Source organism: Falco peregrinus, chromosome Z (genome assembly GCF_023634155.1).
Source record: "Falco peregrinus isolate bFalPer1 chromosome Z, bFalPer1.pri, whole genome shotgun sequence".
NCBI lineage: Eukaryota > Metazoa > Chordata > Aves > Falconiformes > Falconidae > Falco > Falco peregrinus.
The window spans coordinates 49,596,640-49,622,995 of NC_073739.1; the positions used below are offsets into that span (position 1 = coordinate 49,596,640).

A 26,356-nucleotide genomic window follows, 5' to 3' on the forward strand; every position below is an offset into this window, starting at 1 on the left:
CTGATTCTGTAGCTGGGGGTACAGGCAGTAGCAGTGTACTTGTGCTGCTTCTCTTGCTGGAAAGGAACTGATAAAAACCAACAGAATATTTCCCAAATATTCAGACTCCCAACCCAACTACTCATTATCTCTAATGTATTTATTTATTTGTTTGTTTGTTTATTTTGAGATAAAGAACTAATAGGACATTATCTGCATATGGCTATTCTGAGAAGAACACATTTCTTGGCAATGCTCTATCTTTCCCAACACAAAACAGTTCAAGAGAAAAAGACAATCGTGGGAATTTGCCAAATGACAGGAATTTTTAACATGAAAATGGTGAGTTGTTAATTAGACTTACTCTTTGTAACAGGAGTTTCACATGACATTTTTGATTAGCACTGCCACTAAAGGGCAGTCCCAGTATATCTAGCCTGCAACCATGTAAAGCTGTCCCTGTTCTGACCCACTGTGGTACACAAAAGCCGGTGCTCTGGGCTTTCCAGAGCTTAACTGCATTTTCATGAGCAAGCTCACAACTGACCCATATAATGTTTATGGTAACATTTCATAAATGGAGGAGGGAGGAAGTTTCACAGGGGCAGATATGAGCAGTGAGGGTCACTCAGAGGTGGAAATTTTTAACAGAAGTTTTATCTTAAACTGCATATTAAACTACAGCCCAAGATAGCAGTGAGAAAATATGCCACAGTAAAACTGATGCCAGGATTCAAGGTAAACTGCAGAAAGACAAGAGAGACTGACATATACTGGGATATAAGGTAAACTGACTGAATGGCACAAAAACTGGCAGAACATCACTCAGCCAAGCAGACCTCTGACATGTGTGGCTCCACATAGCTCTGTGTCAAACAACAGAGCAAGGGAGAACTGCACCTAGCTTAAGCCCTGCTCTGAGAAGCAGAAATGAGGGCAGATGTCTTAAGAGAGTGAGTGTTATATTCCCTGAGTGATCCACTGAGCTTGCCAAGTAAATTGCCATGGGTCTCGGGTTTGGCAGTCGGTTCTATCAGATGGTTATACTGAAGACCTATCAAGAGCAATGCCAGAACAGACCAGATGTGAACTGTACTTCAGTGGGTATCCACTGTGGAGGGCACACAAGTCCCAGATCACAAAGGCGTTATGGAATTAAGAAATGCACTCAACTGACTCTGAAGCATTCAGCCTCCATCACCTATTTATTACAGCTACAATTCAAAATAGGTGCCTTATCAATACTTCAAAACATCTTCCTCAAGGTCAGAAAAGTCAGAAAAGATACTTTCATGCTCAGGCAGATGTCATTACCACAGATTAACTTACAAAAAGGAGTTTTGCTGATGTACAAGTTGAATGGGACAGACACCACTACTAAGTCTTGTACTTACAAGGGTCTGTAACTTCAACAACATATGGTCAAAGTCTAGGTGAGCCAAATAAATAAACAAATAAATAAATGACTAATGCAGGAAAACAGAATTCCTCAGAATTGGGCAGGATTTTGGACAATTTTATAGCAAAGTAGTATGCTGTACCCTACTTTTGATAGGCATCCAGTCAAGTAGTCTAATAGCATTTTTTTACTTCTATGCAATGGCTGTTTTCTGCATGTGTTGTCACAGGTACTACAAGCACAACAAAGAACATTGTGCTCTGGTTGCTGTGCTGCATGCAAATAGCAAGATCCATCTGAGGATCCGATAGTGTAATACATGTTATAGGAAATACTGAACAATGGTATGTTATAGAAATTGGATGCATGGTTCAAAGAGAATTTATGGTGCTAATGGAAACCGGATGGGATAAAAACATGTAGCTTTATAAAAGGCATCTAAAATACTCTCAAAGCCACCTGGTCCCTCTTACAGGTAGTTAGTGTTTTTCTGTAATAAAAATGTTTTATTGGGCCTGGCTTACATTATGCTTACAGCCTTACTGTCATTAATATTTATCAGTCTTCATAAATGCCACTGACAAATTTTATCAGGATTTGATATCTAATTCTGTGAACATGTTTAATAATAAGGTTTAGCTCTGATCTCTACAGAACTCTAGAAACTCCTAAATTTCATGAATTACTTTTCAGATCAACCACACAGGCCATTTTTAATCCATTTAACATATTATTGGTATTGAATAGCCTACATTTTTTATCTGAACACCTCACTGATAGGTCAGACATCTTAAAAAAGAATATATTAAAGTGAATAGGAGTCTTTATCAACTGACTTGTACTGCCTTCCAGAAAAGAAATGAGATTTATTCAATGTAACTTACTTTCCACAAAGCCATTCTAAGAAATATAATTATACGCTTTGCTTTACTACTTTAATAACTGGATTTCATATCAGATTTTCACTATTTTAGCCAGAAATAAAGTCAGACTAACTGACCTAAAAATACCTGTCGTGACTGCCTTTTCTGGATAGCGACTCAATATTATTTAGAGTCATGGCAGTGTTATAGTGTATATATATACTTACTTTGAATACTTATTCAAAATGATGATCAGCAAGAGAAAAATCCCTTAATCAGTCCTATAAAGTTGTAACCATGAAAGTTCTCAATTTAAAAATGCTAGTTCTTTCAAGAAATTGTTTAAAATCCTCCGTCGGCTGCTAACAGACTGTGAATGTTTCATCATCTTCATATGCCATCAGCCTACTTCCTTGCAGGTACAAACTAGAAATATTCACACAAGATTTCTATCTTTACACAAAGTTGTTTTCTCAAACAGTGGATCATATCCACCCTGTAATAGCTATCTTCTAGTGCATTTTTACATCCTGCCCCTTCACTGTTATTCTTGGCCTTGCTACCCACAGATTTCCTCCTGATTCTTTCAGCCTCTTCTCCAGCTGCTATACTCAATTGCTGCTCATATTTTCAGGTTATTATCTATAACCCATTTTCCAGTTCCTTTATATTGCCCTTTTATTTCTAAATACTGTGTTCTCTTTCCTATCAAATGGAAATAGGTATTACCCTCTAATTATGGAACTGTGTTTTTTTGGTTACTTGAACTGTTATGATGCACAATTTCTATTCATATTTTCTACTAGCCTGTATCTTCCTCATAACAGCTTTAGAGAAATAAGCTGCTCTGAATCAACCTATTTTAGAAGCCCTGTTGGTTCCCACTGAATGTAACTTAGGATGTAACACCTGAACCCTATACCACACCAACAAAAATAAGTCCAATAATGACTGACAACATATGGATGCAGCAACTTTTGTTTGTGATTATTTCTTCCACCATTTTTAGAAACTATTACTACATTTTACAATGTAGCAATTTCAGTTAGTTGCCCAAGTGTCCCAAACTGGACTCCCCATAGCAACAGAACACTTTATTGTCATTACAAATATGTGCTTCAGCAGTAATTCATCATATTCTCTAATCTGATCCAGTAGTGTGCATCAGACCTATCAGAAACCTTTTCTCCAGCTTTAGTAACTTGGTATATTGATCCAAATGGATTCAGGATTGTGTGGCTCCCAGTTACCAGTAACTATAAACGCAAGTACCTGTGTCTGCTATAAACAGAAAGAGCCACGCTCTCTTCTCTGAAGTTCCTCTGTTGTCCTATTACTAGCTGCAGCTATTAATTAACAACGCTGAAATGACTTAATTGTTGTATGTTAAAAAAAAGAACTATATAATGTCATGAGAGACATGGAACAGCTAGAAAAAGTAACTACATTCAATTGATTAATGAGGAGATTACACTTGCACTCAGAAAAACAAGTAAGGCTTGTGAAGTGATCAGAATAGCCGACAAAGATAAAAAGGTAATACAGGTATCTTGAACAGATTAAGCAAGAGACATTTTAAACTTGATCAAATTTGATCTCTACACAGAAAAACTTATTTGAGTTACTGAAACTTAAGTGAGAACCAAGATCAGGGGAAAACTGGCAGCTACCTGGAAGGAGAGAGTGAAAATGAGACAGACCAGACTTCAAAGGAAGAGCTGGTGCAGGAAGGAGCACTGCTACTTGCTGTGCCACCTCGATCTTCCTAATACAGGTTATAGCCTGAGATATGTAAGAGGTATTTTAATAGGATTTACTTGATATACTACAAAATTCCACTGAAATGAGAAGGATTTTCAAGTATATTTTTTACAGTGGCATACTGTGAATAAAATCTGATTTCAGAGAACTTTTTTTCCATAAATATTTAGTACATAACTAAACAAAGCAGTCTACTGAGGAACTCCCTGATCATCAATGTTTGACTTGTAGACACTGTCTTTATTTTCAAAAAAATCTTGCTGCAGAGGAACAGTAGTCAGCAAAAATGTTACCTGAAATATGCATGCATGCTCTTTTATCCAGGGGAGAAACTACATATTTTACTTTATTAACTAAATATTCTTATTATTTATAGAGAAACTATATATTAATATTCTTTTCACATACAGTACAACCATGTAAACACTAATGATATTCACAGTAACTAACAGAGAAGCAGCCATCTTATTCAACAGTGAATGAAGTATCATAATAGTTGCTGATAGGTGATTTTCCTCATTACAGCTAGTTCTGAGAACAGAAGATCTACTTAAACATTTTCCAATTTTTTACAAACTTTTCATTATAGAAGTATGTAAAATATTGGTAGTACGAACACTTATTCATCTTCTTTGTCTGTAACTGCTACTGCAACTTATTCAATGAAGTAATTCCAAAATTCATAGCAGCCTGAATGGAGACTGAATTGCATCTCTCTGTCATCAATGACACAGGAGTATTTAATTAAAAAAAATAGGTAACATATTAGACTAATTCAGACTTTCCCATGCGTAGCCAAAACAAGCATGCAGCTGTGGGAAGAACACTCATTTCTTCCACTTAGAGGAAGCATTCTGTATTAAAAGAAAGCAATTTTCCCCCCTGAAAAATAACAGCTTGCTCAAGAACAGACAAGATAATTCTGAATCATCAGGCACAGTGATGAGTTTTATACCACTTTCCCAAGGGTTATGAAACAGGACAAACAGAAGATAGCTTTTAGTTTAATCACAAACTTTAAAAAGAACACAATTTTTAAATAAAAGGTACATTTTTTTCATGAACATCTATCATAATTTTTACTTTATATCTTTTAGCTTACAACCTCTTTGAATTTAGGATTTTAAAGTGCATTCAACATTGTTCAGTCTTTTTTCATAACGAGGTTGATGTGAATTTTACATTGAATGAATGTTATACGTTATATTGAACTGAACTGAACATGGGATGGTTTCAGGCCATGCCAGAGGTCTGAAAACTGCCATGTAGTGTGACTAGCTATCTGATGATGAAAGAAAGAAGGTAAAATGCACAAATATTTAAGTTACTAAATTTCAGTCCACAGAGGAAAGTTATTCATTAAGAGATAACTATGTATGTCTTCTTTTTACAGTGCATAAGAATAGCACTGCCCTTTACTTCGGATGCTATCAGACTTGCTCAAATATATCTGAAAGCAGCTTACCTCTACAGAAATCCAAGAACAGTAGACAAGTGGATCTGTTTCATAGTAAGATATAACCTTGTCTGAAGGTAGGTATATAGTAGGTACATGCTATATTCAATATATATGTGTGTGTGTATATATATAAGGCATTGTAATTCTTAGTTACATAGTTACTTCAGAAAAGCAAATACTACTTATATTTCAAATATTAAGTTACAAAACACAGATTAGTCCCTTCTGTAGAACTGCACGCTGATGATAAAGTGATCTACATAACACCACAGACAGTATTATTGCATGATACACTGTAGCAGATTGTTAAGTATTTAACTAAAATATGGAAATAATATTCTACATACTGCTTTTAAAACGGCTTTCAAATTTGCAATGTAGAGGTTTCCTTATTTAGTATTTCTGCAACAAAAAGCAAATGCATGTGGAAAATGAAGTAATTCACACTAATCAACAGATAAGAATTATTTTCTTTAATGTGCTGGGAGATTTTTTTTTCTGCAGAGTAATTTCCTATACAACTAAGCGCTTTTTCATGAACAAGTAGACTGGCAGTCATATAGAAAGAGATGACCAATAACAATTATGGAAGTCTTTGGAAGTCTAGGAGAGAGACCTAGAGCCAGCGACTCTTTCTCCCTGTTGAGACCAGTTCAGAGTTGACACCAGGCAAGTGCAGGAACTCCAAAGATTATTCTACAACAGGGAATGCACCAAAGATTAAACTCATTTAATCTTTTACACTTTGCTTTCACTAAGGAATACTTTTATCTTGCTCAACACTCAAAAGAAAATCAAAACTCAAACCTTCACAAACGTCATGAACTCTTCTACTTTGTCATTGGTGAGCAGCAGCTTATTATGCACTGTTTCCAAAGCCTGTCCGCTCTGTTTAGCCAAGCCACGTAGTTGTTGAGATGCAGCAGTCTCCAGTTCAGTCATGGCACATTCAGTCTCCATCATTTTGCTCTCTAGGTGGGTAAGCTTGAGATCCTGAAATAAATCCACAGAGAAATGGCAGTGGTATGGTAAAAGCTGATAGACAGCTATGGTAGACCACAAACAAAAAAAACAAACCTCCCATAAAATGGTTAATATCACAGAACATTCTACTTGCAAGACATGAAAGGTAATTTCATGGGAAAAAGTGATTTCATGTTCGGTTATTATGTCCACATTTCAGCATCTAAAGTTCAGTGATGTGACTGAACTGTATCAGAGACACACATTATTACTGAGCTGCTTTCTTCTTCCTTTCTGTATTTAAAAAGTCTAAGCTAATGACTTTGCAACTTTTCATTGGACAGTGAGGTAGGAAAAAGTTCACAGTGGAGCCGTCACAACGCTAATATACCTTTTTCTCCAACTCATCTTTAGCCTTGTGATACATCTGCTGATACTGAGACTTCTCTTTTGTAGCTACATTAAGTCTTTGTTTCAGTGAGTCAATGGAAGTTTTTTTATTTGAACAGTCTTCAGCCAGTGCCTTTACCTGAAATAATGAAAGGTCAAAAGCAATTGGCTATTAAGATACAAAACTTAAAAATGAAAATCAAATCACAACTAAGCTTACCTATATCACATAAACATGCCTGTATTATATAAATAATTTCACTGAAGTACCCTTTTCTGAAATTACAGTCTTTAATAATTCTCTATGGCTGATCCAGTAGAGATCAGTCTGCACACAATCTTGTTACATAAAAGTTTTGACTTGTATTAAGTGTAAAGAAAAGCTCTTCATTTACAGAGCTGTTTTTTTATATGTATTTCACTGCTACAGTGTGTGCAAAAGGGAGTAAACCACAACTTCCACTCATTTCTTCTACCAGAGGTAAAAACAATAATCAAAACTCTGCTGAGAACATAACTGTCTACAAGTTAATAGTCTGTAAAGCCTCTTAGATAATTATTGTAATTTTGCCATACAATGCAAACACTGATTTTAGGTAAAATGAAATAGACCAATGCTCCTAGAAAATCATTCAGCCCTCCTGACAGTATTAATCACAAACTTTTCCTGGCAATATTGTGTAACAGGGAATTTCTTTGATCTTCTGCTGAAGAAAATGTAAAATTTATCAAGTTGATTTTCCACATGGAATAATCCAATTAATGTATGGAATTTGATTCTCTGGAATCTAAGAAATGCAGCAGTTAAAATACTCGAAAAACCCAGCACTGAAGCACATTGTTCCATTCAAGATGTTTCATCTAACACCAAAACCAGGTATTTCTCTCGTTCCATACTTTAGCTCCCTTGCTTACTTATGCTCTCACTCTCTGGCTGCAGATTTCTCAGTAACACCTTGTATTTGGCACGGAGGGTAAGACAGTAGTTCTCTATAGAGCTGAAAGTGCTATATGACTGTAAGCAGTGATAGTGCTTGTGATACTCATCAAGCACCCCCATTCTAGGAAAGCAAAAGCAAATTAGTAAATTGTTTTGTTTTTTCTGTTTTGGGGTCAAACACTGCATAACCTCAAAGACAACCAAATGTCATAATCTTCTTGTGGTATTAAAGGCCAAAGTGCGGTATGTTGGTTGGATAATACAGAAAGATGTCAAAACATATACAAGTTTTCCTAGCTTTAGCGAAATCATCCTAGAATTTTGCAGGAGAAAATAATTTGCCATAGAATGTAAGGTCTAGCTTACACAGAATTAAATTAAGGTAAGAACTGTGAATCATTTATAACATTGCAATAGAAAACAGATTACATATTAAAGCATTTAACTACTATAACCAGGAAAGGTGCATGGACTTCATTAGTGTGTCATGTAAAATCACCCTTGCTTCAGGTCTATTGCATTTTATGAACTTATAGTGCATAAAACTAGATGTCACTACTTACAGTATATCCTTGCAATTCAGTGTTCTAAATATTCTTCATATTTAATTATACCTCTTATGAACATACATGAAATTATGCTGAATCCATTCAAGCTATCACCATATACTGATTTCATACAAATTACAGTGGAAGGAATTACACCCTTAAATTAACTCTATATTGTTTACTTGAAGCAATCTATTGATTTAATATGTATACTGTGTTGAAGTAACTTATGTAAATCTACCAGCTTTTGCTTTTCCGAAAACTATCCCCTGCAGGAAAGAAGTACCTTTCTCTCAAGACTTTCTAATGAAACACTAGAGGCTTTCTCGTTTTCTTCATTTGCTTTTAGACGAGACCTTAGGTCTTCTATCAAATGTCTTTTCATATTAAGGTCCCTCTCCAATCGAGAAATCCTAGAAGAGAAGAAGTGACACTGCATGTCACTGTTAGAAAATATTGTTAACATGTACATGTTTTAAACAATTAAAAAGTATAAATGCAGTAGACAAAATATAATTCCTGTAGTCTAGAATATTTCTAAAAATAAAAGCTGATGCAATTCTTGCAATTTATCCTAGTCTCAATCATTAAAACCAGTTGCAAGTCTCTTACTAAACAGACCTATTTCTAAATATGCAATTTATTTGTGATTTTCTTTTTGCTGTGGTTGATGCTCTAACTTGTCTAATCTTAAGCTATTATAAAAGAAGGTAAAAATCATGTTGAACACACAAAATTTAATCAATTAGATTTCTCAGATATCTCAAGCAGGTATCATTATTCAAACACTGCTTTGTACAAAATTATTTTCCAAAGAAAGTGAAAGGGGGAAGTCTCCTTTCATCCAGCTATTACACAGAAACACACAAAAAGTCTCTATTCCTATAATAATGTCAGATAAGATAATAATTCTTAAAACCTGCAAAACCTAGATATAACATCAGCATTTTTCAGAAACTTCTCAAAAAAATAAACTCTCATGTACTACAACGTTATCTCTGTTCAATGGGAAAATTATGCCATATACAATGCTTCCACCATTATGATGCAAATTAATATTTTAAATATGAACATAAACAATACCTGAATGTGTTCAGATTTCTGGATATTATTTTTCTTGAAATGAAAGCAAAATGAATGATGGTAAAATGTTCAGGAATAAAACATTGTTGATATTGTGTCAATACCGTTTAAAAAAAATAAAACAGGAAAAGAGTGCACCTTTAAATTTCTACCACCTATATTACATTTATACTATTAATGTTATTTTGGTGATTCTATCTTAGAGTTTACAAAAAAAGTGTCTATTTAACAGTATCTATTTTATAAAGGAAGCATGAAAACCAGTAACTCTATTTTAAATTGAGGTCTCATGGTGGAAAAATTCAGGTTCACTTTGAAACAGAAAAAAAACCAATGTACACAATTTAACAGTTTAAAGAGTTCTCTATTTTTGAAATGAACTAATTTCAGAAAAGTAAACTCCATACTTTCCACAAATAAAAAAACCCTAGAATGGTTAGAGGAGTTAAAACTCTGGGACATGCAAGAAATTCACAGATACACCAATAGATTATGTCTATATAGTAATATAATTGAAGAACAGTATTTTATCAGTTAAAGTAGGTAGAATAAAAATCTCAGTTGAATACTTCACAACAATACACATGAATTCCAAAATCAGTAGTATGCCTTAATCAATTCAAATAGAAGCAAGTACAACTGTCCTTTTGAACTTTTTATGAATGTAAGACTGAATATTTAATCTTGTTTAAGCATCTGAACCTTGACATAGCTCTTAGCCCCTAGGCAAAGAATTACTGTATTTGAAGGACTGTGTATAACAGTGCTGAGGAATTCATTTAGACTTACGTCAAGGATAAAACAGTCAACTCTAGAGTCTGCGTTTTGATTTAAGGTATTCTTACTGCAATACTGATACTGTAGCTAGCTAATCATTCATCAGTTTAAACAAAATACAATTTTAGCATGTACTGCTCCAGTTTCTAAAAAAACCCACCTTTGACAGCCTGCAAGACTGCAATAAAACGAATAATAAAACATTATCTTAAAAATCTAATGGTTAACGTTGCAACAATGATAGAGCTGCCACTGGATGGCACCAAACACAACGGATAGAATAGTGAACGTACTTCACTTGCAATTCCCGAATCCGTTCTTCTTTTTCCTGGAGTTGGTTTTTTAGTGACTTAATGGTGGTCGATTGCTTAGTGATTTCATTATTTGAATTCTATATTGAAAAATATTAAAATATTTTTATTATTTTAATAAATATATTATCACAGTCAACAGTAAATTTGATTGAAATAACAGGCCGTGTAAACTCCCACGTATTTTATGAACGTTCTTAGAAATTATTTGGCACAAAAGGAGCATTCTTACTTTCTAGCAACACTTAAGTAGAAGTATATTCCTTGGAAAATATGAACAAAATCAATACTTTTCCACTGCACATAATACATGATTAATAGATATTCCCCAGGACACCTGTAAGCCCAGTGTACCTATGGGGACCACACTGCCTCTTGCATAGCCTGGTCAGCTGAAAAGGTAACAGAAGAGAAATGAAACTGGATCTTCATTTGAACTACATCCTTGAATGATACAGATTTACAGCACAAGGGGCCTACCCTTACAGAGCAACAATTTCCGATGATCCCTTTCATCTTCTGCATTGAGAAATACAAGACAATCTACAAGCGCAGTTGTTTTTGTGTCCCTTAAAACTCAAAGCATAAGACAAAGACATTTCCATTTGGCCATACTAACACAAATCCTACATTTCAGTACCAAAAAAGATATGACCCTAACTTTCAGGCATGTGTAATTCCAGTTGAGAGTTATACAGTTGTTGGCCTTTGCTCATTGTATATAGTAGGAAGTAAAGAAAAAAGCCTCAATGCGTCCATGCAAACACACAGATAATCTACCCAAGATTTAAATACCGAACAACTGAATCACTCTACAGAAATAAAAATATGAAATTTAACTGAGTAGCCATCTTAGCAATCTGAGCATATGCACTGAATGCCATTGCTGAAAATGGCAGCTCAAACATCTCGTATAAAAAGATTTCAGAACTCCAAAAGGTGTTGCCAAAAGATACATACGTGTTAAGTGTACACACAAGATGTATGTGTGCATATATGCATGCAGGTTCACCCACCGTACTCAAGCTTTTTACTCTTTACATACAAACAATAAGCGAACAGATCAGACGTGCTGTAAACAAAGATACTTCAGGAGAATTTCTCTGCTTGGTGCAGACTTGTAATGCCTATTAACATTAATGGCAGTATTGTACATAACTCTGTGCCCCTCAAGGGGAGCATATATTCTTGTGTGCATAGTTAGATGTAAAATACTGTTCTTAATAACTTGTCTAGTCTATTTACTATTATTATAATGTGAGGTATAACCAGAAAATTGTTAAAATGATGTATGCTAGCTGAATCTTCCTGAGTTTCCCGAGACCTGTTTGTTGAGCTTGTGCTTCATTAGTGTGAAGCACAGCACCCCGTTACACGGTTTACACACCAGATACCAACTCGAACACTTAGTAAGGTGGGCCTCTGCACAGGCTCAGAGGCAGACATATGCTTATGGTATTTTGCTTCCAAACTCACCACCCACACTTAACACATTTCTTCCTATTGGCAAAGGTTCAATATATGCAACATAAACAAACAGTGCAAAGACAGTTTTGAGGAAAAAAAGTAAGTAACAAAACCAGGTACTTTTGAGCTTTTGAGGTATAAGGAAAGCCTTTGCTGCCCCTACATTCAGTCATTTTAGGGGAATAACTTTGTATCTCCTTTTTAAGCAAGCTAGTTGGCCTGAAACAATAGTTGACAACTTTTGCCAGTTTCTTCTGCTAGAAATGACTTGCAGGACTTGATTTTTGAAAAATTTCTAGGTTGAAATAACACTACAAATTTCAGTAACTTATGTAGCTTACAAGACCCTTATAGTCAAAACTCTAATTCAATTCAGCAACCAGTGAATTTACTATCTGGATTTAGGGTCACAGATTATGTTTATTCTAAATGTAGTTTTGCATATATGGTTTATTTTTTACATTAAAAATCGAATACATCTTCAAGAAAGAATTAAAAGTCATGTTAGTATTTTGACATCAGATGTACATATGCTTGCTCAATTTTCCTCTGCTGCAGAAACAAAAAAAAACCCACCCCTGATTTTTCAGCAATATATTTTGCAGTTCACATGTAGCAGACAAATAAATTAAGTTTCTAGCATGAGTGTTACTGTTAAGGAGTATTTTTTTAAAAAGTCCTCGTTTTGTATTTTTCTTACTTTTCTAGAGCAATTGACTACTAGGTTTCTGGATAATGAGGACACTCACCTAAAAGGAGCAACCCTAATTAACAGAAATTACCACTCACCAGAAACAGAAGCAGATTAGTCAAACCCAAATCTAAAATCAACACTCAAGAAGTCAGTGTGTATAGTTTCAAGATCTCTCTCTCATCATGAAAGCAGATCAAATTATGTGCCCTTTTATGGCTACTCCCTGCTGCCCTCATCTCTTTATCAATGTGACCTGCCTTTACTACAGTGTGCTACAACCGAGATCTGTAATACCATGATTACCATCAACAGCAAAGAGGTCCGAGCACTACCCGTATCCCGCGCTAGCACAGCTAATCCAGTACTCAGAGACAGAGCCAGCTATACTGTTCATGTAATATGGCCTTTTCTTCTAGTTGATCCTTTGGCAGCCAGCTTGCTAGTGTGCCATTTCTTCCAGCAACAAGCTGTACTATTTTGACCTTTTCTCTCTCCTCAAATATTAAACACAAAGTGATGGGAAAAAACCAACTCTAAGACATTCTGTTGCACATGTATTTCCTTCAGTGAGGAGAGAGGAAGAATTAGTATGTTGGAGCCAGGCCACCTGCTGAGAAACCTCTCAGATCAACGCAGACCAGCACCTAGCATCATCCACATCTAACAGCATCACTGGAGACTGAAAAAAGAAATCAGCGAGTTATTATTTTCCTACCAGCTAATCTACAAAAATACAAATACAAAAAGAGCGTTGTCGCTTTGAAGACGAGAATAGCAGTGACATATAGGTAACATGACACTGTCACATTACATGAGCTGCCCCATCAGCTCAAATTCTTTGCTCCCCTTCCCCTTCCACAGATAGCTAGCTATTGCTTACATCTGTCTTAAATGAAGCAAGGAATCAACACAATTTTCATTAAATTAATTCCACAGCACTTTCCAACAAGATGTATTTAATCATTGTGTGAAAACCCAGCAAGCCTCCCTGTCTGGCCTATTTGATCTGCAAAAATGGTTTTAATTGTAACTTCTAATTCTCTCTTATGACTATGCTTCTAGTGAACATCACCTCAGTTGCTGATCATTGGCTAAGATAAGTGATATGCATATGTGAGTATACGTATATCTGTTTGACCCAGTTATGAAGTACTGTTCATAAGAATTATCCTCAGCCCTAAATAATCTGTTCTGTCACCTTTAGTTTGCACTGCAGCTGTTTCATCTCGGAATCAATATTCTTTGAAGGAGCTGGTGTGACTTCACTCTTGCTGGCAGTTTGAGACAGATGTTCTCTCAACTTCAATTTTCCTTGTAAATATTCCTTCTCCTGTTGCCACTTGGCCAGGTTGGAGGTCAACACCTGTTTTGCAAACAGAGGAAACAATCACAATTGCATCCTAAAAATATTTCTGCTTGATCATATGAGATGTTTCTCTGGTTCAGAATTCAAAAGGAATAAACCAGTATATATTATCTGTAATTATGTTGCATAGCTATCGGTTGAATTCTCTAGTCTATGCAAAGATCAAACCCAGCTGGAAAGAGAAAGCAACTAAAATTAAAAACAAGCAATTTTTTTTAGAAGGCAAGCTAATTCAGTTTTGACTGCACACATTGCTATTTTGACCACGACAAAAATTATCATACAAAACTGTAACAGTAGTTACTGCTGAAACCTGTTTATCTATAGCCTCTCTGAGATTCAGTAATTATTTCTACACAGAACGTGAAGAAATACCAAGGTGTCTCAGACACCAATGCATATTAAAGGTGGTTAAATTTCAGATCTGTTTTCATGGTGACCACTGTAAGCTCACTTGAATTGCTGTGCTGACAACTGCTATAAAACATACACCCTTCTCTTGGCTTTTGTTTTGATATTTGTAGGGCTTGTAGAGGTTAAAGCAAAGTGGACCAGCTGCACTAAATAACTTCTGGTTGGCTGGTCTTTACTCATGTTATTTCTTCCCTTTCACATATATGCATCATAGCCAGAGAACCACACATTCTATAACCTTGACTCTAGGGCTGAGGTACTTAAGTGGTAAAAGCCAAGCTGGAGCAGGACAGGATAACAGATGTTAGTTGTTTATTCCACTGGGTAGGTCTTACCACCCTATACTGCAGCCAAAACGCTTCTCATTTAGCAGCATAAATGCTAAGTCCAATTAGCAGACGAGGCTTGTTAGGGATTTAGTTCAAATAAATAACATGCAAACAAACTCTCAGTCTTGTTGCACTTGATTGACAACTGACAAGACTTATTCAATCCTTGTAACAATATATTTCACAGTACTTCTTATAGAGGTAATCTTATAAATAAAATATTTAATTTAAATAATATTGAATGTTGTTTTGCAAAAAGGGGAACTGAAATAATCTTCATGCTAGTGGTTAACTTCCACAAATCTGTGGTCAGGCAAAAGCCACCAATGGCCTAACAACTGCTCCTTAAGAGGGTAACTACAGTACTATCTTATTATTCCAAAGAAGACTGCAATACAGCAGTTTAACATAAGGAACAGTGACACAAAATGGTATTGAAATCTGTCAAAGAGCAAGAAAAAACCCAACCAAAAAACTTCCTTTATGAAGGATCCTGGTAAAGAAACTGGAGAAGATACTACACCTTGAAATAACTAAATGTATGCCCAATTATATGCTGGTACACAAAGTAACATAGGTGAGCAAAAGTTAAAAATTCTAAGCATTTTATTATTTAATTAAAAATAGCTTTTATACTGTTTGATGTTATTAGAAAAAACTTTTTATATACATGTGTTCATATACACAGGCACTTCCATACTATTAATCTCAGGATCAGGCATCTATCCAAATATAAGAAAAACTACTTATGGTCATGTTTATTGCCATTATGAATGACATGAGAACGCTTGTACATTTTGCATTAGCTTAAAAAGAGTATCACAGGTACACCAAAACGTATTCCGTATTTAAAGTTAAAACTCTAACAGTATTTCACACTTAAGTGCATTTATTAAAGCCAATGGGCAGTTTACATGTATATCTGAGGTAAGTACTGTTTTTAGTAATGGGGTTAATCTTTCCATTCTCTTCCATGTCTGCTGTCATTATTGAACAAGACATAAGTAAGTGTTAATGTATTTTCTAATTGTCTGCTCCTTAATCCAATGCATTATTCTCACAATTAATACAGTCTGAGTGAAAGACAAAATGAAGGCTACTTTCTTTAATAAGCAAAACCAGTAGTTGTATAGAAAGATACAAGGATTAGGTTAATTTTTCCAGTATAGCCAATATTTCTACATGCAGAATTTCATGATTCAGTGTCTTTATAATAAATTATTCATAAAAAGGAAAGAAAAAAATAATCATAGCTAGATCAATATTTCCGATTAAAATTAGAAATACCCCCACGTATGCCCAAGATAGCCTGTGACCCTCAGAAGTTTCTCAGGCTACTGCTGCTGCCAAAATGTGTCTGGTCTAAAATGACATGATTGCAGTGGTCACATTACCAAAAACTGTAACACCAAATATACTGGAAAAGAAAGGGCTTTCATAGGACAGCTGCCTAGGATGACAGTGCTACACTGGTTATTGAATTTACTTAAGTGAGGATGTAGAAAAGATTATTTAATATATGGATGCAAATATAAATTCAGAAACGGCACCAGAACTATGGGGGTGAAGTGAACGTAGTATATGATATACAAGAGAAACATCCGCCAACTTGTGAAAGCAGACAAAGACAGACATGCAACTGCAATCAGAGATATGAAGAACATTGTCTCTTAGCAAGTCTGGAGACTATGTAAATGGTGTTACAGGGTTGGTAATTCTATTACCCTATTCTTCTATTTGCAATATATTGAAAGAGTATCTGAAAATTCTGTATCAATCTATGTAGGATATGATGAACAGCCCCCCTGCCCTGGTGACATATTTATGCCCAAAATATATATTCCTTACATTAACTTGCTTAACAAGCAAGCTCACTACCCTGCTGTCCCTCACCACTTGCTAAGTTTTGGGTCAAGTCTTTTGCTCTTTCTCGTCTTTCAGACAGAGGGACGTTTTTGTGTGTGTGCTACCACGCACACAAATCCTGAGTGACAGAGTAAAAAGGATTTACTCCAGGGGAAGAGGTCACCAGGATGAAAGGTAGAATCTTAAACACCAGCTAGACCAGATGTTGTTAAAGGCAGGCTATCGCTGCTCCTCCATGATGTAGCAGCACTTGTCTGCTGCACCTCCTCCAGAGTGTTTTGGCTTAACAGATGTTTATAGATTCAGTATTTCAACATCCATCTATCTTAATCTCCTTGCTCCTGGTATACCCATGACACTCTGTTCTGCTGTACACAAAGGGATAAGTGATGAAATCTCAGTTTCTATGTAGTCGACATAAAACTTCCAGTGACTCAGCAAGGCTTTTTCCCATAAGCTCTATGCTCAGAAAGACAGCTACATGGAAGGCCCAATGGATTAATGCTGGAAGCTCCTGGAATGACCTATTGCTCCTTGGCATCACAACTCGGTGAGGAGCTTCTAGCTCAGTTTACAGCAGTCACCCTGCTACTGCAACTGGGATGTATGAAAATGTCATTTCTGTTGGTGGTGGCTGATATTGCACTGCTACTGCTGTACATGATCTCATGGATTTATATTTGCAGACTATATTATATAGAATATATTTTTAGGGGAAATCACAAAATAGGATATAGATCAGGTATTCTTGAAACTTTTTAAGCAATGACATAACCTTATTTTACTACTCATACTGTAATCCAACTATTAACTAATATAAATAACCTCAGATGTGTAAAAATCATATTTACTATGAAGCTTCCCATCCTAAAATCTTGGTAGACAAAAACATCACAATGTACATAGAGATCTCTGTAAGAAACCTGAAGTCAACATACTCTTTTCTTTTCTCTAAGGAACCTTGCTACAGTAGGTAATAAAATACATTTGCTATATGCACAGCTCCTGTATCAAGTTCTGTTTTAAAATCTAACAGTGCTCATCTGAAGGTTTTAACAGAATGCAATTTTCTCACAGCTTTAGCCTGATAATGAAAAATACACAAGATAAGCACTACCTGTTGCACATATAAACTATGAAAGAACTCTTCAAAACAAATCTGCAGGCACAGAGTTAGGTATTTATGATTTTACACACTCTTATCAAATGTTACTATAACACAAAGACAAACCTATTTACAATACCCATGGCAAAATTTATGGAGTCAACCCCACTAATCTTGACCCTGTTTTGTTTTCTTGCATCAAAACCTACTTCTACCTGATGGATCACAGAAAAAAAGCAAACATTAATAAAGATGGCATGTAGCTATCTGAAAATATGAAAAGATATATACCAAACTAGAAAGCCAACTGTGCTGCATACTTAATGTGATCATATAGAGAAAAGGCAAATAACTCCAAATCCTCAGTGAAATTTTTTTTATGCAAGTGCTGTTAAGTGGTTGATTACTTAGTATTCCAGGCATGAAGACAAAATATGAAACAGAAGTCTTCAGTGACTTAATATCCTATCCCTAAATTGAAACAAAGACCCCCCAAAAGCAAGAAAAAAATGTTAAAGTTATTTGTCATTTCTTCTTCTGAAATTTTAGTAAAAACTATAGTATCATTCAGTTCTAATTTTTTTTCAGCCAGACGCAGTTATCAGCAGCTGACTGTTTCAGAAAATGTCAAGTAAATGAAGGTAATATAGAGGACTTTTTGCCAGTGCTTTAGCTAGTTGTTAGACTTCAGTAGCCTTTAGAGACCATTAAGTACCCTTTGGCTAATTGGCCAATGGTAGATTAATCCTCTTTTTATTCTAGCAGCACTATTTTAACACCCTTTGCACTCTGTCAGTGTAGTATCTGAATGACAAAATAATATTGTGCATGAATAATAAGCAGAAAAGTTAAATTAACATTTCATGTTTCACATGCCATACCTGTGTGTCAGGGAAAAAAACCACGCTCTTTTAAAGCCACTGACATTCAACTTTTTTAAACAATCTCATGTTGACATCTTATTGAAGTGAATCTTCCTAATTACTGCTAATTGCCTATCAAGAAAAAAAATATCTTTCCTTAAAGTGCAGTTGTCTAGTATAGATGAACACAGCTCCAATGTGTATAGCAAAGACAGGCATGACACTTGAGGTGTGCTACATTATTATGAGGTCATACTAAATATGGTCTGCAATGAACAAAGCAGCTTTTAAGGATGTTTAAGGCACTGAAAATGTCAGTCTCTCATGAAGTGTTTAAATTAGTTCCCAGCAGAGAAACAGAGATATCAGCATGCAGATAAGAGGTATTATTTCTCAAGTATTTCACTAATGAAAAGACTTATTTGTCGTATTGATAATGTCACTGTAACACAATTGCAGTTCATCAGCTTTATAAAAGCAATGATGCCACTGTTATCTACAGAACGGCCCTTTCACATGTAGAAATTATAAATTCAGCTATTATCAGGAATACAGTTGTAATCACTAACAAAGTCTCTTATCAGTCTTTGACTGTCTTCTTAATCATGCACTAGTACTGATCAGAGTAATCATCTTTATAAAAGGCTGTTTACTGTATGCCACTTCATAAACAAATGTTTTACTTGTACTTTTAATTCAGCTACTTTATAGCTAATTTATAGCGAAATTCAATCTACAACTCATAAAAGCTTAGTGCTACAACATTTGATCTGTCTACGGTATCTTATGAAATACTAAAAAAAATGAAAATCAATAAAATCAGAACACATAGGTCCATTTTAGATTTTGGGTTTTTTTTCTTTTTCTAAAAGAATGATAATACCACATCTATCAAGACCAGAACACGTACATCTATTCTAGAGAAACATACAAATACTCATGTCTAAATGAATTAGAGCAATATATTATCTGCCCAATTCTCTAAGAAATCATCTGCTGTTACAAACAACAGACAAACCTGAGTACAGACCTGTACACTGCAAAACCAATGATTTTTCAAATAAATTATGCAGAATAGGAAAAAACTTAGTAATAATATAGGTAACATTTTTTAATATGATGAAAATGCTTCTGAATCATGTCATCTGCATAGTGATAACACCAATTCAAAGATAAGGGGGTTGACCTGCAGCAATTCTATTTTTAGCTTGCATTTTCTATCACTTTCATTTCATGCCTCTGTATGAGTAAATATTGCTGTATCCCATGCCTAATTTCTGTACATATTAAGAACACTATCTTGCCTTCATACTGAAGCAGATGCACCACTCCATCTGTTCTTGCAAATTTCAAAGGAATATAAGGACTATTAACTATGTATGTAACATCACTTATATAAGTAGTTTCATATGATCAATTATATTATCACAACTATGTGCTTTAATTTTTTTAGGGACAGGGTTTCCAATGTGGTGATGCAAACTGCCAGTATATACAGATGTGCAGGATCTGCCTATAAGGCCTTAAAATTTCTGGATAAGAATTAAAGAACTTTAAAAATTAGCACTTCTTTAAAAAAAAACAAAAACAACTTAAGATTACAGTATATTATCCTCATCTTGCATACGTAAATTTCTTTGTAGTATTAATATCTACACAGACACAACACCATATATTAAAATAAGTTTTACTAAAATTAAAATAAAAATGAAAGTATAACCAGACAAATTTCATACCACTTTGTTCCACTTGAAAATATACGAGTATTATAGCAAGCCAGTTGTCAAGATGTGGCTGAAGTCCAAGCCCAATGTTCCCATGTACCCACCATTGCTATTTACACAAATACAAGTTCCAACACCTAACATGCCTGTGCACATTAAGTATTGCTACACACAAGCAGAGACTTCCACCTGATGCATAAAATTTGCCAAGATTTCCACATCTTTGTACTTCCTGGAGAATTTTCAATATAAGACATGGAATCCATGCAATCTTTTATAGTTAGGATCAGGTTTTATTGCAAGATTTTTTGCAGGGTTACATAGTATTTATCTGATTTTCACCAAACGTGAGAGTTGGAGCAAGCTCATAAAGCTAGAAATTTGAATTTTTCATCTAGGGTCAGGGATAGTGCTTGCCATATTCCCCCTGCTTAATCTTTACACATCTAAGCACTGCAAATGAACTACTTGCATGAGAGCCAGTCAGGGAATTTCACAATCCCTACAACTCATTACGAATTTAACAGCAGCAATACTAAGTATTCATATGTTTCAGATAACACATACAAATACGCTGCACTAAAACTCATTGGGGGAAAAAATTAATAATGCTTCCATCTGTTTTCCGTATAGCTCACATAAAATAGAGAGAAACCAAAATGAAAACGCTATTTTAAAGACTGTTTTTAAACTTTCTTTTGATTTACCCGCTTATTTCCAAAGCATACAGCTTTGTACCTTTACAGATTAAAAATATTTTTAAAAGAATATAGAAGAAAGAAACAAGCAAAACAGCTGAAAGAATGGTGAAATATTAATCTAACCTCTCCTCGTTTCCATCTGTTTCAGAGAGCGAACCATTTTCCATTTAAATACTTTTGCATCTCAAATGTAAGTGGGTAGGAATTCTGTGCTTATAGGGAAAGATGTTCCACCTCCCACATTCTGGCCTCCTCTATATATATGGTTTTCTTTCCTTAAATCTCAACTTTTCAGCTGTTAAATTTGCTGTCGATTTACAGAAAACATGTCTAAAAGACACAAAGGTTTGAGGAAGTGATATAAGCATTTGTACATAAAAATTACTAAAAAATATGTACATCAGATATCAGAAGGGGGCTGCACTATTCAAGGAACAAAATTTATAAAGATAGCTCTATATTTAATTTTATAGAATTATTTAAACATCTCATTTGTAACTGCTTCAGATATCAACAAAAGCTGTAAAAAATGTCCTTAGAAGCTGTTTTTATTTTTTAATGTAGACAGCTGTGCAAAAGCAAAACATTTTAAGTGTAAACTGTTTTAACAAATTTAAATACTGGAAGAGTTCTATGTTCTCATAGAGCAGGACAAAAATGCAACACACAACAAAGAATTGGGGAAAAAAAAGGTAAAACACCATGAATTTTTCTAGTCACATAAAGGTGATAATGTACAAATATTAATGTATTATTTACTTTTCTATGTAAGAAAATAAAGGCATATTGCTAGCCACTTCTGAGAGGTAAGAGGAAGCTGATGACAGACATCGTGGAGGATGCAAAAACAGGGATGTTTTTCAAAATCATGAATTGCATTTAAAAATTACCACTACAGTGTATTGCATATAAGTTAAAGTAGTAATTCATCCCTGGATTCTTGTAAATGAACCCCTACAGTCTTATCTTTAATTTGTAATTTATGTTATCACTGGAACCCTTGCTAAATTTACAGGCATAAATGAACAGTTTAGCGTAAAGTACTCCTTATTACATATTAAATAGCTGAAGAGACCATCACAAGAAAAAGCCATGTTTTCAGCCTAATGTAGAAAACGAAATATACTTTCCCTTTATCATGACTATCATCAATATTATGACTCATTTGCAATGAAACTTTAGGAGAGCAAATCAGATGGTGCAAAGCATTAGTAAGGAAGTAAAACATTCTTCTACGTCCTCTAGCACTGGCTGAGTCCATGAGGTCCAGGCACTTCAGGCAAACAAACATGGCTTCAAAACCACAAAAACTCTTTGCTTGGGTTACAAGGACAGTAATAGTATCTGACTTCTGTAGGGATGCTAAAGAATCCTATAAGCCAATATTCACTGTCTGCAACAACCAGGGTCTAAGGCAGTGAAAACTAAGGACAATCTCAAGGAGGGAATACCCCAGACAACCATTTTTAAAAAGGAATCTCAGGTGTAGTTCCCAGACACCAATTTTGTCTCAGAAGTAGTCTTAGTTTGTTACACTTTCCTTTTCTACTGTTGTTGAAAATGCCTTAGCTCTTGACTCCTATTCCTTTATACCTAGAGACCAAAAAAACCCAGAAAATCAATGCAGTCTGAAGGTTTATGCATCTTCCTTGGTAAAGCGATGAGGATGGCTGTACTCTTCTGGTTTGTACTCCTGGCTACAGATGTGTCTTTTGAAGTTTCTTCCTGTAGTGAAAGGGAGTAGCCAGGACAACAGAGCACCAGCATTAACTTTGAACATACAAGCTTAAACAAGGGATTGTGGGAATGAGAAAGTTCAAGTAAGATTCCAGCTCTAACAAAAATGCCAATTCCTTTTGTGCAATACACTAGACAAAGAAATCTCCATGTGGGATGGGTAAGAAAATAGGGTCAAACACAGGTAACTGGTGCTTTGCAGAAGTCCTAACAGTGCTGAACTGGTGGAGAGCATTCCCCTTCTGAAATCAGGAGGAGTTCAAAAGAACTCTAGGACCAAATACGTTTCTTTCTGATATTGCTCCCCCAAGGACAATATGTGGGAGCTGCTCTTATGGTCCTGCTTTCAGATCACTGATACACCTTAACAGAAACCAAAGAGTAATAAGCCGCATGGAGGAAAAGGAGAACTTGGTAACCAAGGAGTAAAAGTTTGCAAAGACTAGCTGCTAGCCCCACTGTTCAAACTCTTCAGTATTAAAATACTTCTCCTGTGCTAGTTACCTACAAAAAAACCCCGAAAAAATCCAAACAAAAAACCAAAAAAATAAGTGTCTTTCCATTTGAGAATGAGGACAAAAAAAATATTTCTACAAGAGAAAGACTGGTAATGATGTCAATACATTAAATTCAGCACATGTGCAAAAGAGCCTAAGTAAAGTATTCCTGAAAATTTTGGTCTAGCTATAGAGAAGATTCTCCTGGCAGCCTTCTGAAGTTCTTCAGTGCCTTCAGAGTGAAAATTTGCCTTATATTTAAATCATCTTTCTTGAAAAACTAAATCTTCCTTCCTTTAAGAAAGCACAAACTGACCACTAGCCCTTTACTTGCACTGCAAGGTGGCTATTGCACTCCTCTGCCCTTACCACTGATCTGTTATTTTATAGGTTTCATTAATTACACTCCTTTAATCTTTTCTCACAGTTAACATGCTCAAAACTACTTAGAATTACTGCTCCTTCGTTCCAATATGTGTATGTTATGTATGGTACCCAAAACCAGATGCAGTATTTCACAGAGTGCTTTGACACTGCCAAGTAGCAAAATAAATGTCCTCTGTAAAATTCTCTGAAAGAAACAATGCCTGGCAAGCTGGCAATGGCTCTACTATGAAGAGTGGTAGACCTGACAAGCAGGTGGCCTTCATGCTATGAAATACCATCTTCGTGTTCCTGAGAAACGGATGCCGGTATTTGTCCAATCTACGGACCTTTGCAAAGTAAATACACACATCTACTAGCCAAAAAAACCCACCCCAAAACCCAGCCAACTGCAATTTTGGCTTTTTCCACTACTCATGCGTTTGTGATATGTCAAGTCTTGTAAAGGGAGGGATAACATGTAAAAATATATGCATCATGTATCCAAAAATATTTTCATGAGTAAAACCTACTTTTTGCCTCCTGGCTTAATGTATTTTTATGTACAAACGTGGAAAAAACAATTTAAAAAGTAGAGATTAAGTAAAAAGTGATATTTCATTTAATCTTGATTTAGCCTTATGGGATTCAAACTACAGAAAGTCTCTTACAGAAATAAAATCCTCGTTACACTTGTGAAAAAATCCCAAGATAGCCAAACGCAAACCTTCAGCTTCAATAAAACCAGTTTCTTCTTCCCTCTAACTAGTAAATGATTTTTAAATCAAATGATCTAGAGACTTTTCTAAAGATCTGAATGTTTAAAATAAAAAAATGTTGGCAAATACCACAATATTTTTTTCATTCATGGCTAACCTTCAAATTTTTATTGTTGTATATCGTAACAGTTTTAGAAACAGAAAACGAAAATTAAGAATTGCAGCTTTTTGTGTCTTGTTTACACTTTTAAGCATTTTTTTAATGAGAAGGTGCAACATCCATTTGCTAATAACAGTGAGTCTATTGCTGAAATACTACTTATAAAAAACTTTATGTAAAACTTATAAAAACATTATAAAAAAGTTGACCCTTTACAAGCACATAATATAGTATATGGAACCTTTCTTTTTATTATTTACCTTAGTTTTCATTATTTTTTACATGACGTGCCTTTGATACTAACAAAAATGCACAGCCTTTTTCAATCATAATTTATAACGAAACAAAACATGTAAATATGAGTGTTTTGGCAGGTTTATGTGTAGAAACAGTCACACACCCTTTCTGACCACAACTGCTTACTGAGATTTTAATAACATGTATTGCCACACTTCTCTAAAAGCAAAGTGAAGCAAGAAGTGAAAATTCTTTTAGAAAATATAAGCAGAGTTTCCTGGTTGGTGCTGTACAGGAACTATCATTTTGTTACAAACAGAAGAGAAATTATAGACTTGCAATGTTTAGATCACTTTCAGTGACTTAAAATATTGTTCTCCCAAGTGACCTAAAAAACTGAGTAAAACAACAGTATGACTATAATATACAGGGTGTTGCTAGTGATAATCATACTGTCTTCAACATACAAAACACAGACATTGTTTTAACAAATAACACTTGGCTGACCCAGAAGATAAGATGATGGAATAAGACAGTCACGTCCAATTCCTCATGGATTCTCAGCTTGGATCCTGTTTTTTGCACAGTTTACCTTATGAACATGATCCGAGTGACATTTCACAAATTCCTGGATAAATGTTGCTACACTCTGCCAGCAGAGAGACAGGCTGTGTCATGCACAGATCAATAATAGCACTGTGTTTCATCAGCCTCAAAATCAAAAGTGCTTCATCTGGCAAAAGCCACGGCCCTTGAGGATCTGACATATATAAACTGAATACCCTACACAGGATATCTACTACAAAAGCTGCCAGTGTAAAGACGAGTCTAAAGATACACGGTGGATGTATGTAAATAAGAAAACACGTATTTGTATATATAGAGAAGTTTTTAACTCCTTTTTATGAAAAGAACAAGTATCACAAAGCAGCAACTGAACAATGGAAATGAGACTAAAATTTTGCAATTATTGACAGAAAAATAGAAGCAGTCAGGACAATCCAATATTCATAATCTTTTGAGGAATTTACTGTAAAATGCAAGTACTTTTTGAACTGTACACAATAATACATATGACAGTGGGCTGCAATAAAATGCACTCTAAGCTATATGTGATGCTTTCTTATCAAAATTAGGTTCATAAAAACATAGAACATCAGAAAACTTTTCTCTTCTTCAGGGAAACTACTCAGAGTAGAGGTCTTGAGACTGTATATCATCATATAACTCCTGTAGTTTCAGGACTCAGTATAGGTTTTCCTAAGGCAACAATTGAAATTTATGTCTCCTGCTGCTTAGCTTTCCTCATGATTACCTTAACTTTATTTTTCAGTCACAGAACTTATAAAATTTATAACTTCAACTAAGTGCACTACATGTAGATTTTTAATTGAAATTACTATCTATCAAAATTACTTTCCTTCATTTGTTTCTCGTGAATTCAGTTTTCTTTTCTCTGCCAATTTTTCTATTTCAAACAATACTTTGAAAAATAAATATTTTTATTCTTTGGAAGCCAAACCTTTAACAAAATATCTCTACTTGAGTCCTGTATCAAGGTTTTGACTCAAAAAAGATTAATCTGTCTCTATGCTCCAATTAAAACGAAAAGCTTTCTCCTTTAAATATTTCACTACTACC

At 35.0% G+C, this 26,356-nt stretch overlaps 1 protein-coding gene across 4 annotated transcripts in view; it reads right to left on the reverse strand.

Annotated features, from left to right (window-relative positions):
* CNTLN (centlein) overlaps positions 1-26,356 on the reverse strand; it is a 197,768-nt gene that overhangs the window by 21,612 nt on the left and 149,800 nt on the right. For all 4 annotated transcript variants that reach the window (XM_055790983.1, XM_055790985.1, XM_055790982.1 and 1 more), the window contains 5 exons: positions 13,833-13,997; positions 10,456-10,553; positions 8,589-8,745; positions 6,816-6,953; positions 6,269-6,454 (listed from right to left, as the gene is read on the reverse strand). In XM_055790983.1, coding sequence (XP_055646958.1) covers positions 6,269-6,454; positions 6,816-6,953; positions 8,589-8,745; positions 10,456-10,553; positions 13,833-13,997 — 744 coding nt within the window. The remainder of the gene's footprint in view (positions 1-6,268; positions 6,455-6,815; positions 6,954-8,588; positions 8,746-10,455; positions 10,554-13,832; positions 13,998-26,356) is intronic.